Source organism: Rhinatrema bivittatum, chromosome 2 (genome assembly GCF_901001135.1).
Source record: "Rhinatrema bivittatum chromosome 2, aRhiBiv1.1, whole genome shotgun sequence".
NCBI lineage: Eukaryota > Metazoa > Chordata > Amphibia > Gymnophiona > Rhinatrematidae > Rhinatrema > Rhinatrema bivittatum.
This window is the reverse complement of record NC_042616.1, coordinates 112,980,248-112,996,510: the sequence shown is the minus strand read 5'-3', so window position 1 is coordinate 112,996,510 and position 16,263 is coordinate 112,980,248. Positions and strand designations below refer to the sequence as shown.

Sequence of the window (16,263 nt, the reverse complement as noted above, 5' to 3'; positions counted from 1 at the left end):
CCCCCAGGTAATTTAAGGCATTGGGGGGGGGGGGGGTTCGGGAGGGTGGGGGATTTAATTTAAAGGGTCGGGGGTGGGTTTTAGGGGGTTTTAGTGTGTCTGTTCACGATTTTAACGATTTTCACGATACTCTAAGCATCCAAACGGCGACGATACGATTCCCTCCCCCTCCCAGCCGAAATCGATCGTTAAGACGATCGAGGACACGATTCACATCTCTAATATATAAGGACCTTCATTTTTGTTTTTTAATTGTTCTTTATTTTTCCCAGGAATTTATCAGGGTTTATTATGACAGCAACAAAAACAGGAGAAAATCCGTTTTAAAAAATAATTCATTACTTATTTGGCTGAATATCGGAGTTTATTTTGGTGGACAGAAGCCAGGACAATAAAACAATATTAAGTAGATTCTTCCCACCCACCCACCCACTCAGCAGCGCCCCTATCTCTGCCCTAATCTCCTACTTGGCATGCCCCTCTCTTCTCCCCGACAACAGCATTCATCCTTACTGGTTGGCGATGGCTCTAGGTTTCTTCTCTCTCCTTCAGCACCATGCTTACTGAGGCTCCTGCGCTCTGCAACACTGCATTTCTGCTTTTGTGCAGGGCTAGGGATCCTGCTGGGAATCGCTTTTGGTGGACAGGGCCTGCTTCAAATGCATTTATGGCGGCAGACAGCAGGAACTTTGGCTGCATGGTGGATGAGGAGAGGCGGGAGTTAAAACACAGTATGGGCGGCACCTGAGGGTGAGCGCTTTCACTGGTGGGGTTAGGACTTGAAGCACAGCATGCACTTTGGCCCACACTGGCTTCCAGCAGTGGCTGGGGACCATGAAACACTCATCTACAGCTTGAGAGCAGCTTTTTAATCATTCTACAACTAGGGTGAATATCAGTTTAAACTGATTGTTACCTGTGGGGAAAAATCTGGGAATTTATATGTGAAAGTCGGTTTAAACTGGAAATGAAGGACCCTAAGCATATAGTATGTATGATTTTATATTGATATAAGCAGGCAATACATATTTTAATAAATAAACTGATAGATGATGATGCTGATTTGATTCCTCTGATTGTTCCCATACAGGTAACAAGTGTCCCTGAGCTCTTTCTAACTACAGTAAAGCTAAGCCATGACAACACAGGAGCCAAATATTTGCACCTAGCAAGGGAGGATTCCAATAATCTCTTCAGGTACTTACAGTATCCTTACCAAATGAAATCTTGTGAAGCTTCCATTCCACAGCATGAATCATCATGCCATCTTAAATTTTGTGGCTTGAATCATGAAATCCATTGAAAACCACTTGCTTTCTGCGTGCAGGGACATGATGGGATAAATGTTTGTTTTATCTTTGAAGTTTAATTTCTTAACAGTCATATGGAGGGTAATTTTATAACAGCCCACGTGCAGTAAGTATATGCAAACTTCAGCCCTGGTTTTCAAAGCAGACTTCCACGTGTAAGTTCACTTTGAAAATTAGAAGATACGCATACTTGCACACTTTTAAGCTTGCTTGGGAACAAGTGTAAATGTGCATGTGTACACTTATGTGGATACTTTCAAAAATCAGAAGAATGCACATAAATGGTTTCCCTGCCCCCAGGAACTATTCTTTCAAGGCATGTAAAAGTATGTGCGAAATCTCTGCCGCACAGAACTTTACATGCACAACCCCATTTATACATGTAAATGCTTTTGAAAATTACTCCATAGAGAGCAATTTTCAAAGGTATTCTTGCGCATAATGCAGCGTTTTACCCATGGAAATGGGCTTTCTGCTGGTAAAAGTGCATGTATAGTTCCACTACCTACGTACATGTACTCCCTTATGGGGAGGTGTTCCCAGGGGCAGGCTTAGAGCAGGGATTCAAACTATACATATACTTTTATAGTACTCTTTTTCAACTAAAAAAAAAACCCAAAACGGCACAAATAGGAGTGAAAGTGTATGCAGATACTTCCACTTGAAAAGCTGCTTAACAAAAAAAAGTATGTACATACTCTTATTTTGAATAGCAATGCGTGTCACCACGTGCATGATATAAAATCCAATACCCGCGCACGTGCACGCAAGGGGGTAAAGTTTTGAATAAACGTGCGCTGACAAACTAGGCCTTTCCCAGTTCCCTCCCAGTCCACTCCAATAAAGGAAGTAAAGTTGCGGGGGCCAACCGGCTGCCGGCACGCACTTCAGTGGGACAGTTCTTTGCCCTGCCCCTTTTTTGTTTGCTGACTCCTCCGCGCGTACCAGGAGATACACGTGTGGCCGCAGGTCTTGGAAAATGTCCGTGGCGTGCGTGCAGCCCGGCCACGTGCATATCTCATGGTTTTTATGCGTGCCGGCAAATTAAAATTAGGCTATCGCGCAGGTAAATGTGCACATGAAACAAAAATATGTACACATTTTTGATGTTTATAAAATAGCATATATGAGAAAACTACTTACACGCATATATGCTACTTTAAGTGGATAACGCCTTTGAAAATTCACTCCTAAGAGTTGTACTTCATTTTACCATAGTCCATTTATATACAGATACTTAATTACATCCTTGACATTGAACTACATAGAAATACAAATGCATTGCTTATGTGTAGATTCTGTAAATGGTGCATTTGCAGCCTGATGTTGTATGTAGTAAAAGTGCTTAAGTTTTTTTTACTCACAGCTAATTATACTGGTGCAAAAGAGATACAGCACAGGAAAAAAAAGAAACGAAGGCCTACTGACATTGGTACTTGGCCTGGTATTCTGGCTGTTTGCAAGTCATGACAGTTGTTCGTATTGAGCTGCTGTGCAGCTTGGCAAGTCACATGGATACGCTTATCCTGGCTAAGTTAGCTGGATATTCAGTGGCAGGGCACTGCTGCTCAATATACCAGGCTAATCTTAAAGTTATTCTGATAATTTGTCCAGTTAACTTGAGTCCTCCCCATTCTGTCCATCCCCTCCCCCCCCCCCCCGACATATCCTGCTAAATGCTTAGCCGGATAAGTGGCATCTGCTGACCCTAGCAGGGTATTCAGTGGCACCACTTAGCCGGATAAATAGGATTTATTTAGCTAAGTACAGTTTTGAATATTTGGGTTCGGCATTGGTGCTCATAAAGTTTTTGATAGTTTTAATCTTATTAGTGAAATGCTACTTAGTGTCAATTCCACCTAAATCAGAGGTGGACCCCAGCTAGGATTGAGAAGATGCAACAGTAAAATTACATTTGGTCATATTTTTAATTAAAGAATAAACATTGAACTTTTCTATTGGTATCAAACCTGTTTAGGTTAAATGTCGATCCATTACTCTTTCTACAGTGTACAGTTTCGCACAACTCCAATGAATAGCACGGGCGTCCCGCATGTACTTGAACACACAGTGCTCGCTGGTTCCCAGAAGTACCCTTGCCGGGATCCTTTCTTTAAAATGCTGAATAGATCGCTTTCCACTTTTATGAATGCATTCACGGGTAAGTGTGGGATAATGGGCATTATGACACTGGTGAGGTGTGGATATGGGCAGAATGCACAATTTAGCCTTAGAAGAACAAAGCTAAGAAATCTTAGTTTAGGTTCTAAATTGAATCAGTTTTATGTGTTTAGGAAGTCCCATGTGGCTTTTATTCTACATTAAAAAAAACAAACCAAAAAAAACCAAAAAACCAAACCCTACAGAATTGGTGCAGATGTATGCTGTAAGGTGCAGGAAGTGTTAGGTGTATCAGTGCAGTGCTAAAATACAGTGCTAGAATAAAAATACAAACAAAAAACAAACTTTGAAATGTTTGTATGCTAATGCCAGAAGTCTAAGAAGTAAGATGGGAGAATTAGAATGTATAGCAGTAAATGATGACATAGACTTAATTGGCATCTCAGAGACATGGTGGAAAGAGGATAACCAATGGGACAGTGCTATACCGGGGTACAAATTATATCGCAATGACAGAGAGGAGCAGTCGGGAGGAGGTGTGGCGCTTTATGTCCGGGGTGGCATAGAGTCCAACAGGATAAACATCCTGCATGAGACTAAATACAAAATTGAATCTTTATGGGTAGAAATCCCTTGTGTGTCAGGGAAGACTACAGTGATAGGGGTATACTACCGTCCACCTGGTCAAGATGGTGAGATGGACAGTGAAATGCTAAGAGAAATTAGGGAAGCTAACCAAATTGGTAGTGCAGTAATAATGGGAGACTTCAATTACCCCAATATAGACTGGGTAAATGTATCATCGGGTCATGCTAGAGAGATAACGTTCCTGGATGGAATAAATGATAGCTTTATGGAGCAATTGGTTCAGGAACCGACGAGAGAGGGAGCAATTTTAGATCTAATTCTCAGTGAAGCACAGGACTTGGTGAGAGAGGTAACGGTGGTGGGGCCGCTTGGCAATAGTGATCATAATATGATCAAATTTGATTTAATGACTGGAAAAGGAACAGTGTGCAAATCCAAGGCTCTCGTGTTAAACTTTCAAAAGGGAAACTTTGATAAAATGAGAAAAATTGTTAGAAAAAAACTGAAAGGAGCAGCTACAAAAGTAAAAAATGTCCAAGAGGCGTGGTCATTGTTAAAAAATACCATTCTAGAAGCACAGTCCAGATGTATTCCACATATTAAGAAAGGTGGAAAGAAGGCAAAACAATTACCGGCATGGTTAAAAGGGGAGGTGAAAGAAGCTATTTTAGCCAAAAGATCTTCATTCCAAAATTGGAAGAAGGATCCAACAGAAGAAAATAGGATAAAGCATAAACATTGGCAAGTTAAATGTAAGACATTGACAAGACAGGCTAAGAGAGAATTTGAAAAGAAGTTGGCTGTAGAGGCAAAAACTCACACTAAAAACTTTTTTAAATATATCCGAAGCAGAAAGCCTGTGAGGGAGTCAGTTGGACCGTTAGATGATCGAGGGGTTAAAGGGGCACTTAGAGAAGATAAGGCCATTGCGGAAAGATTAAATGATTTCTTTGCTTCGGTGTTTACTGAAGAGGATGTTGGGGAGGTACCCGTAATGGAGAAGGTTTTCATGGGTAATGATTCAGATGGACTGAATCAAATCTCGGTGAACCTAGAAGATGTGGTAGGCCTGATTGACAAACTGAAGAGTAGGAAATCACCTGGACCGGATGGTATACACCCCAGAGTTCTGAAGGAACTAAAAAATGAAATTTCAGACCTATTAGTAAAAATTTGTAACTTATCATTAAAATCATCCATTGTACCTGAAGACTGGAGGATAGCAAATGTAACCCCAATATTTAAAAAGGGCTCCAGGGGCGATCCGGGAAACTACAGACCGGTTAGCCAGACTTCAGTGCCAGGAAAAATAGTGGAAAGTGTTCTAAACATCAAAATCACAGAACATATAGAAAGACATGGTTTAATGGAACAAAGTCAGCATGGCTTTACCCAGGGCAAGTCTTGCCTCACAAATCTGCTTCACTTTTTTGAAGGAGTTAATAAACATGTGGATAAAGGTAAACCGGTAGATATAGTATACTTGGATTTTCAGAAGGCGTTTGACAAAGTTCCTCATGAGAGGCTTCTAGGAAAAGTAAAAAGTCATGGGATAGGTGGCGATGTCCTTTCAAGGATTGCAAACTGGCTAAAAGACAGGAAACAGAGAGTAGGATTAAATGGGCAATTTTCTCAGTGGAAGGGAGTGGACAGTGGAGTGCCTCAGGGATCTGTATTGGGACCCTTACTGTTCAATATATTTATAAATGATCTGGAAAGAAATACGACGAGTGAGATAATCAAATTTGCAGATGACACAAAATTGTTCAGAGTAGTTAAATCACAAGCAGATTGTGATAAATTGCAGGAAGACCTTGTGAGACTGGAAAATTGGGCATCCAAATGGCAGATGAAATTTAATATGGATAAGTGCAAGGTGATGCATATAGGGAAAAATAACCCATGCTATAATTACACAATGTTGGATTCCATATTAGGTGCTACAACCCAAGAAAGAGATCTAGCTGTCATAGTGGATAACACATTGAAATCGTCGGTGCAGTGTGCTGCGGTAGTCAAAAAAGCAAACAGAATGTTGGGAATTATTAGAAAAGGAATGGTGAATAAAACGGAAAATGTCATAATGCCTCTGTATCGCTCCATGGTGAGACCGCACCTTGAATACTGTGTACAATTCTGGTCGCCGCATCTCAAAAAAGATATAATTGCGATGGAGAAGGTACAGAGAAGGGCTACCAAAATGATGAGGGGAATGGAACAACTCCCCTATGAGGAAAGACTAAAGAGGTTAGGACTTTTCAGCTTGGAGAAGAGACGACTGAGGGGGGATATGATAGAGGTGTTTAAAATCATGAGAGGTCTAGAACGGGTAGATGTGAATCTGTTATTTACTCTTTCGGATAGTAGAAAGACTAGGGGGCACTCCATGAAGTTAGCATGGGGCACATTTAAAACTAATCGGAGAAAGTTCTTTTTTACTCAACGCACAAATAAACTCTGGAATTTGTTGCCAGAGAATGTGGTTCGTGCAGTTAGTATAGCTGTGTTTAAAAAAGGATTGGATAAGTTCTTGGAGGAGAAGTCCATTACCTGCTATTAAGTTCACTTAGAGAATAGCCACTGCCATTAGCAATGGTTACATGGAATAGACTTAGTTTTTGGGTACTTGCCAGGTTCTTGTGGCCTGGATTGGCCACTGTTGGAAACAGGATGCTGGGCTTGATGGACCCTTGGTCTGACCCAGTATGGCATTTTCTTATGTTCTTATGTGTGTTTAATAGCACTGTACAAATAAGTAATAAGTTGTTTTTTGTAACTTTCTCACATCCTAAATATTGTTATAATGTTTTTATTTGTTAAGTTTCTTATTATATTTGATGTCGAATTGGGAAATGTTTCTACCATGTTACTCTCTGCAGTTATTCACATTGTTAATTGTAAACCGGGTTGATGTGATTCATATCATGAAACTCAGTATAATAAAAATAATAAATAAATAAATAAATAATATCAGTAGTTTGGAACTCAAAGTAACTTAATTGATATGCATTAATGAAGATATGTAAGGAAACTTTGTACAGCATCTGTTTTACATTAACCTGTTCCATTACTTTGATTACTTTCTGATCAGAAAAGGTACATTTCTAGCAAGAAAGTACAAGGACTATATTCCAAACAGAGTAGCAAAATAGCACTGTGATTATCAATTGCAGGCTTCTCTGTATAATAAAGTAAGCTTTTGACTTGTATCTCAATCAGCTTTTTTTTCACTTTGTGTTCGATAGTGCATTCTTTTCCCTGTATGTACCCAGATCAGTCCAGACTCTTGGGTTTTGCTTCCCCTTCAGCAGATGGACACAGAGAAAGTTTTATTGCCACTGCCACTTAACATGAGGCACCACCTGCAGTCCCTCAATATTTCTGTTTCCAGCGGATGGTGGAGGTGCAAAGCCTGCAGTCTGAGTTTTCCCCCCCCCCCAAAAAAAAGGTTATTGGACCACAGAATTCAGCAGTGCTTGCCTCCCAGGGAATTGTTAGGTCCTGGTGGGGGCCATCCCCTCTGGTTTTTGAGGTGGACAAGCAGGGGATTGGGGACCCTTTCGTAGCTCGCTCCTTTATCGCCGGACAGGGCTGAAAACTGGGGATCCCGGTTCACTCGCCCTGAGGGACAGACTGAGCCTGCAGCCATTCTTTGAAGGAAGTGTTTTCTTTATTACTTATCACTTATCAAAATTTTTGTTTAAAAAAAAAAAAAAGCAGAACAGAAGGAACATTTAACAGAGCAGATGGAGGCTGCTGTGGGACGGCACATTTTTACCCTGGCTCTGCTGCTTACCCGATCGAGCAGCTCAATTGTTTTCTTCCCGTTCTGCCTGCAGTTTTGTTTTTTTTTGTTTTGCTGTCGGGCATGGTTTTTCATGCCGTGTGGTGCGGCTTGTGGGAACGCACACGCATGTCTCTCACACGATGGTAAGTGCTTCCAATGCCTTTCTGGTGGGGAGGGCACTTTGGGGAGCACAGCAGCAGATAAGTCAGCCAGGTGCTGTGAGCCTGGGAGGCTCTTGATGGTGCAGCAGCCCATTGACTATTCCTTCCAGCTAAGCGTGGGAAAGGTGGCCATTTAATTTAAATTCAGGACTGCCGTGTGGGCCACGGAGGGGATGGGGATTTCCCTCCTCCTTTATCTCTGGTGGTGGGGACCTCTGGGAGAGATCCAGGCACTGAGGGGCCCCCTTTAGGAAGTGAGGAGGACTCGGATGCCTCTTCTACCTTTTCCTCAGATTTTGTTCTTTTGCTGCATAAAGCTTATAAGGCCAGGAAGTCTGCGCAATGCATATCTGAAAAGGGAACTTCTGTAAGGCCGGCAAATAGATCTAGACCCTCCAGGGATGTGGGCACGAGGGTCAGGTGACTCCTGAGGGCCTCAGTGCCGCCTCCTGCCGTGGACAGCTCCTCCGAAGCTTCAGATGCGGATGATCGGGAAGTGACCCTCCGGGGTCTGATCTGGGTTTGGTGGATCAGGACCTGGATCAAGCCTTATAGAAGAACTCGACTATCGATGGTGGTGATCCCAAGGTGGTGCAGTTGTTCCACCAGGTGAAGCTGGGTCCTCTGATACCTGCAGTTCTGGAGGAACTAGGCATAGAGGTCCTGTGAGAGGACTCCAAACTGGGGGCAGTGGGACCCGGTCATGTTTGGCCTCCAGGGTCCAGTGAAGTCTTTTCCATTTCACCATTCGGTCAGCGTGTTACTGTTTCTGGAGTGGGATACTCCAGAAACAGTAACACGCTGTTACTATGATGTCGGTGGATTCGGCTTGGAGTCTCCTTTGGTTGAGGAATTTGTTGGCTGACGTTTCATCCAAGTCTCAGTTGGGAGCTTTGCTCTTTAAAGGGAAACTGCTCTTTGGTAAAGACTTGGAGGAGATGATCAAGTTTCTTGGTGAGAATAAGGCCCACAAATTACCTGAAGATAAGCCGAAATGGCAAAGTTCCTTTCCTCCTCCTTCCTGCTTCAGAGGGAGTCGTTGGTTTCGGGCGCTCAGAGCATCTGGGAGTACTCAGAGGCAGATCTCAAGCAGACAACCATCCTAGAGCCGGTCCTTTCGGGGTATAGGTCTGGCAGAGATGCCTCTTCCCAAGGTGGAGTTGGAGCCAAATCAACCCAATGATGCGAGGCTGGTCCACTTCTCTGTTCCAGTGATGGGTGCCGGCTGGCTCTGTTTTACGAGTGGACCAAAATCACGTTGGACCAGTGGGTCTTAAGCATGATAAAACAAGGTTATACTTTTAGAATTTGCTCTGCTGCTAAGAGATCGATTTATGGTCTCCCCATGCACTTACAATAAAAAGAAACAGCAGTGCAATTGACAGTTTGTCACCTGCGTTGGCTGGGAGCCATTGTTCCTGTCCCTCTGGAGGAGCCAGGGGACAGGCAGCCATTCCATTTATTTCATAGCTCCCAAGAAGGAAGGTGCATTTCATCCAGTCCTCAATTTAAAAAAGGTGAACGGGGCTCTGAAAGTTTCTCTGTTCTGAATGGAAACCCTGCGTTCGGTGATTGCCTCGGTGCACATGGGGGAGTACCTAGCATCCCTGGATTTATCCAAAGCATACTTGCACATAGGAATCCAGCCCGATCATCAGAGATACCTGAGATTCATGATTTTGGGAGAACATTTTTAATTTTGCACTGTGCCCTTCGGACTGGCGACTGTGCCCAGGAAGTTTACCAAGATAATGGTCGTAGTGGCTGCAACTCTCCGGAGGGATGGGGTCCTGGTTTACTCCTATCTGGATGACTGGCTGATTTTGGCGAAGTCTGAAACCCTTTGTCGGAAGGCAGTGGAATTAGTCCTCTGACGCCTGAGATCGTTGGGGTAGAGTGTTAATCTGTCCAAGAGTCATCTTGTCCCTTCCCAGGTTTTGGAATTCCTGGGGGGCGCGTTTCGATACAAGGGTGGGGATCGTGTTCCTCTCCGAAGAGTGGATTTCCAAGTTGCAAGCTAAAGTTCTTGGATTGAAAAAATGGATACCTGAGGTCTGGGATTACATTCAAGTTCTTGGGCTTCCACCTTGGAGTTTGTTCCAAGGGCATTGGCTCATATGAGGCCTCTACAATTGGCTTTACTATCCTGCTGGGACCTGTTGTTGGAGCAATTTCAGCTACCTCTCCCACTTATGGAGTTTGCTCGATCCAGTCTTTCCTGATGGCTCCTTTCGGACAAGTTAAGTCAAGGTGTGGACTTAGACATTCCGGTCTGGATGATCGTCAGCACCGATGCTAGTCTCTTCGGGTGGGGAATGGTGTGTCAGAACCAGTCTGTGCAAGGGTGGTGGTCTGTGGAGGAAGCCTCATGGTCCATCAGTCGTCTAGAGACGAGAGCCAGGTGCTTGGCCCTGCAGGCATTTTTACCCCTGGTGAGGGGAAGGCCGGTGAGGATCTTGTCTGACAATGCAACAACAGTGGCTTACATCAACCGACAGGGGGGCACCAAGAGTCTAGCAGTGGCTCAGGAAGCCTGGATTTTGATAACTTGGGCAGAACAGCATCTGGAGCACCTGGCAGCCTCCCACATAGCGGGCATGAACAACGTGCAAGTGGATTTTCTGAGCCGGCAGTATCTGGACCCTGGAGAGTGGGAGTTGTCAGAGGATGTGATGTGCCTCATCACACAGGTGGGGCATATCATGCGTGGATTTAATGGCGACTTTCTGCAATACCAAGGCCTTGCGTTTCTTAGCCAGCGAAGAGAAAGTGGCGCAGAGGGGGTAGATGCCTTGGTTTTGCCTTGGCCGATGGGCAACCTTCTGTATGTATTTCCTCCTTGGCAGTTAGTAGGCAAGATCTTGCACCTGATAGAGCTTCACCCTGGCGACATGATTCTCATCGCACCAGAGTGGCTGAGGAATCTGTGGTTTGCGGACTTAGTCAACCTAGCAGTTGACGGACTGTTATGGCTAGTTCATCAGCCGAACCTTCTGCACCAAGGTCCCATTTGTTTGGATCAGGCAGTTCACTTTTGTCTAGCAGCTTGGCTTTTGAGAGGCAGCATTTGAGAGAGGTTTTTCGGAAGGGGTCGTCATTACCTTCTTACAGTCTAGCAAGACTTCCACTTCCCTAGCCTATGCGAGAGTATGGAAGGCTTTTGAGGCCTGGTGTTCCGGGCAGAGGATGAATCCTATGCGAGCCTCAGTGGTCCATATTTTGGCCTTGGTGCAGGAGGGTTTGAGCAAAGGTTTATCCTTTAATTCCCTCAGAGTTTAGGTGGCGGCCTTGGGATATCTTCGAGGTAAGGTTTGAGGAGTTCCTCTGGCAGCTCATCCAGACATGCATTTTCTTTGGGAAGTGAAACATTAGTGTCCCCCGGTTCGGAAGCTTTGCCCTTCATTGAGTCTTAATGTGGTCCTAGAGAGCGTGTGTACACCTTCGTTCGAACCTCTGAAACGAGTGACTATTAAAGATCTCACTTTGAAAGTGGTTTTCCTGGTGGCAATCTGTTCGGCTTGCTGAATCTCTGAGCTTCAGGCCTTATGTAGGGAGCCTTTTTTGAGGATTTTGGATGAGGGAGTATCCTTGAACGGTTCCATCTTTTCTACCCAGGGTGGTGTCATCGTTCCACTTAAATCAGTCAGTGGAGCTCCTGTCCTTCCCAAATTTGATTCTTATGGTGCCTCATCTAAAGAGTTATGATGGTTAGATGTAAAGCGTGCTGCTTTGCAGTTCCTGGAAGTCACAAACAGCTTCCGCTTGTCAGATCACCTTTTTGTACTCTGGAGTGGTGCAAAAAAAGCATCTAGAGTCACAATTGTGCAGTGGTTGAAAGAGGCTATTAGCTTTTTGTACATCTGTCAAGATCGCCCTGTTCCGGAGGGGCTATGGGCTCATTCTACCCGTTCTCAGGTGGCCTCAGCAAGTTTCGCCACAGGAGATCTGTAGAGAGGCTATTTGGAAATCGTTGCACACTTTTGCCAGACATTATCGTTTGGATGTCCAAGCCCCAGAGGCTATGGGTTTTGGTGAAAGTGTGCTTCGAACGGACTCTTCCAGTCCCACCCTGTTTAGGGAAGCTTTGGTACATCCCAGGAGTCTGGCTTGATCTGGGTACATATAGGGAAAGGAAAATTGGTTCTTACTGCTAATTTTCGTTCTCCCTTGAAAGGGGAGGAACCTCCAGGAACAACAACAAAAAAGTTTTCTATATGGAGAAAAGGGGTAAGAAGGGAGCCTTGTCCAGTTCTTTTTATATATATATATTTTTTTTAATTTTTATTTATTCGTTTTACAACAATCATGCAAAGCATCCACTTTGCGAAGAAAAATGGTATTGAAACAAAATACAAAGAAAATAATCACTTATAGTAACAAATCAATACCCATTAGACCAGTATTTCTCAACCGTTTTTCAGCTGAGATACACCGGACAGATGGTTCTCACATGTGGGACACACTGAACATGTGACCATCACTGGGCTATATGTAAACATACACTGCATCCACGGGAACCCCCTTGACCCCTAACAATGGATGCAGAGCAGAACTAGGGCATTACCCATAGAACTCACCATGCAAAAAAAAGATATTCTGGTTCTGATATCTCAGTAAAAGCAAAACAAACTCCCTTTACTACCAGGCACAATAGCCCTCCTTTTGAAAAGGCAATAATTTGCCACTAATGCATATCCTATTGAGAAAACACAACAAATAAGATTGACAATTGCCTACTTCGGGCACATACACAGAACCTACTTTCACCAAGTACAGAAAGACCACACATTATAAATATGGAGACAAACTGGAATGGAAAACAAAAAAAAAGCCAGTCTGCATGCAGTGCAAATCTGGAGAAATGGAAAGAGAAATATAGCACCTAACACAGTCCAGGATCTGCAATAATGCACAGAAACTAATCTGCACAAAGTTACACCTGCATTATGGAATACATAACAACCCTATCTATGAAAAGGCAACACTACAAATATTAAATCAGGTGCTAAACACTAATACACCTTCTATAAGGAAAACAGAACTAGCAAGCCAAGCTGCTATAGATCCCCCAAACAGAAATAACTGTAAAACAATATTAATACATGTTTCAAAACAACTGATGAACAGAATACCATCAAACAATTAAAACTCATAAAAATGATTACAAATTGTCCAAATATCAATAAAATATTTCAAAACAGCAGACACATCACATAATACTCAATTAAAATGGCAGTCAATCAAGAAAAATAAACTGAAAATGCCACCTTTACTTACCCTCTCCAGCAACTCTCCTACTCTTTTCCCTTGAAAGCACATACCAGGAGCAGCAGCGACTGCTGAAGCTCTGTCCTCAAGGTCCTCTTCTTTAGGGCCCTCACACACACACACACACGTCGCACTGAAGCAGCAAACATTTATTTTAGAAAAATATGCCACAGCACTCAAACCTTTCTTCTGGCTGTCGGGATATCCCTAAGCTCTTGCGGCCCCCCATCTGCCTGCTTTTACAGCCGCTGGGAGCTCCAATTGCCCCATCTGTAATCAGCATGGCTGAGTGCCACTTTTACTTTAAATGTGGTTCTGCCACACTCACTTTTGCATCCGGGGGGGGGGGGGGGGGGGGGGGAAGGAGAATCACAACCAGCCTCTTCGTGCTTGCGACTCACTGCTGCTTTGGGGAATCCCTACTCTATCAAGGTTCCTGGCATGGCTGGCCTTTTTTCTTTGTGGCTCGCCTCTGTGTTTAATTTCAGCACTTCCAGCCCGTGGCGGACACAGGGTCTGGCTTCTTCGCCGCCACGGACCTGGGCTATGAGTTGCCCCTCTTCTTCCTTCCCCACCGGCCAGTCGGAGGCAGGAAGAACAGAAGAGGCTTCAGATTGGCCCGCGGGGGCAGGAAGAAGGGAGGAGGCTTCCCATTGGCCTGCGGGGGCAGGAAAAAGGTAAAGGGAAGTATAACTGGGGCTGTTGGATACCGGGAGCCGCGACACACCAGCTGGTGCTTGGTGACACATTGGTGTGTCGTGACACACCGGTTGAGAAGCGCTGCATTAGACCACATAAAGTGGGGGGAGGATATCGGCAAAATAGGAGATACAAGGAAATCAAAAAGAGAAATCACATAGCTTACAAGTACTTTTATTCCATTATAGGATGATATCCAAGCAATTAGATATTACCAGCTTGAAACATAGACTTCTTAGAATCTATGAAACTTTTAAGATTTTCTGGTACAAAAAAATATGAAACTATCTCTATTATACTTTACAGCACATTTACATGGAAATCTTAGAAAGAAGGTAGCTCCAATGGCTAGGGTATCCTGTCGTAAAGCAAAGAAACCCTTCCTTCTCTCTTGGGTGGTTTTTGTTAAATCAGGAAATAAATAATACATTAGAATTCCTGAAATAGATCTTAGTACTGTGATGAAAAACTTTCTTGGTATATAGAGAGATTGTCAATGCGGCGCTCTCAGATATTTCAAAGATGGATGACTCTAGATATTCTGACAATTTAAGTCCACAGGAGGATTCTGAACTTGAACTCCAGTGGGAGATGGCAGAAAATATACTTTATCCAGGGGGGGGGGGTGTGCAGATTAATTTATAAAACCCAAAATTTCCAGGCAATATCTTCTAATAGTAACTCTAGGAATCTCTCCTACCACCCTCGGGGAAATTCAAAACTTGCAAGTTCAGATGTCTTAAGGTATTTTTACTCAAAGCAGAACAATCCTGAATGATCGTAGATTGAACTTTTTTCACATGCTGTATTCCTTCCTCAACGTTCTTAATCTTGTCTTAAATTTCCTTTTTCTGGTTTTCATTAAATTTAACCAGATAATCCACTTGTTGCGACAATGAGCTAATCTTCAACGAACATTCTAAAAGGCTTTTCCCCATAGACAAAATCAGTTCCCATAGTGAATATAGGGTAACTGTAGTAGGCTTTTCCAAATAAACTGTTACATTATTTGGTGAAATCATAGCTGGTATACTCTCGCCTCCATTCATAGCTTGGGAAATTGTAGCCATCGGTGCAGATACATTAGCGTTCTCACTCTCAATCAAGGAGGAAGTAAGCACGAGTGCAGACAGACATGCTGTTCCCTCGACCTCCAGTGGCTGAATGTCGTCTTCGGGACTCCCCGTGGGGCCCAGCATAGAGGCCACCCGCACTGCTTAGCAACATCTCTTCCAAAGTCGCGGCGGGTTCTCCTCCACGCGCCGGCAGCCGGAACTCTAGCCCCGTATGAAGTGCTGTCCCTGAGCACTGCTGACTCATCAACTGCCCGGGTAAGGCTGGGGTACTGAGGGATACGACCTTATCTTCCCCTTCCTCTTCGCAGGCATTTTTTTTGCCGAATGGAGAAAATATTTTAAGAAGAAATCTGCGAGCGAGCAGAGCTGTGCCCCGGGTTAAACCGCCATCTTGGCTCCTCCCCCTGTTTTGTCTTGTCCAGTTCTTTTGACAGTGGGCTGCTGGCAAAGGCCCACAGCTGCCATTTCTTTATGGCCAAGAGTGAGATCATCAAGGGTGTGTGCCCTCTGTCTCCAGCAGCTGAGGAGTGAGGAGAATCCCAAGTGTAATGGACTGGTCTAGCAGGACTCAAGGAAAGAAAATGAACAAGTAAGAATGAGTTTCATTGTATCTAGAAAACCGAATAAAACGTCATGCTGTAAAAAGTCCAAGTATCTCATTTTCACAATGACCTTTAGCAGGGTAGAAATGCTTTTAGGGTCTGATTTTCAAAGGCATTTATCTGCATAAAATCTGTTTTAATGCACATAAATTTGTTTTGTTTTTTTTAAATTTCCAGAGGGTTGTATATGTAGAGGTTTGCACAAAATCAATTTTGTATGTACTAGCATGGGATATTCCTGCAGGTGGAATTGGAATGGGGAATCAATTTATGTAATTTAGATTTATTTTTTTTTTAAAGTATGTATATATTTATGCCTACTGCCACCCCTTACTGGGGCTGGGTTCCATGTCAAACCCTAATTTTCAAAGTTGACTTAAATGTACAAGTCTGCTTTGAAAATTGAAGCTGAAAACTGTGAGTACTTTCTACATGCAGACTTCAGTCCTATGTGAGCTATTATAAAATTGCTCTCCTAATATACATTTCTAGATCTTTTTTGCCTTATTGGAAGGTTGGTTTGGGAGCTGCATACAAAAGGAAAAATTCCCCCCTATGTAAAAGTAGATAAATATTTGACTACATTTTATTATATTGTACTTAATTTTAGTCCCAATGCAGGAATCCAAAATAGATTTGAAGCTTGTGGAC

The 16,263-nt window shown here is 43.4% G+C and overlaps 1 protein-coding gene across 1 annotated transcript in view; it reads left to right on the top strand.

Annotated features, from left to right (window-relative positions):
• PITRM1 (pitrilysin metallopeptidase 1) overlaps nucleotides 1–16,263 on the top strand; it is a 206,640-nt gene that overhangs the window by 21,809 nt on the left and 168,568 nt on the right. The window contains exons 3-4 of the mRNA XM_029588546.1: nucleotides 1,091–1,197; nucleotides 3,320–3,471. Coding sequence (XP_029444406.1) covers nucleotides 1,091–1,197; nucleotides 3,320–3,471 — 259 coding nt within the window. The remainder of the gene's footprint in view (nucleotides 1–1,090; nucleotides 1,198–3,319; nucleotides 3,472–16,263) is intronic.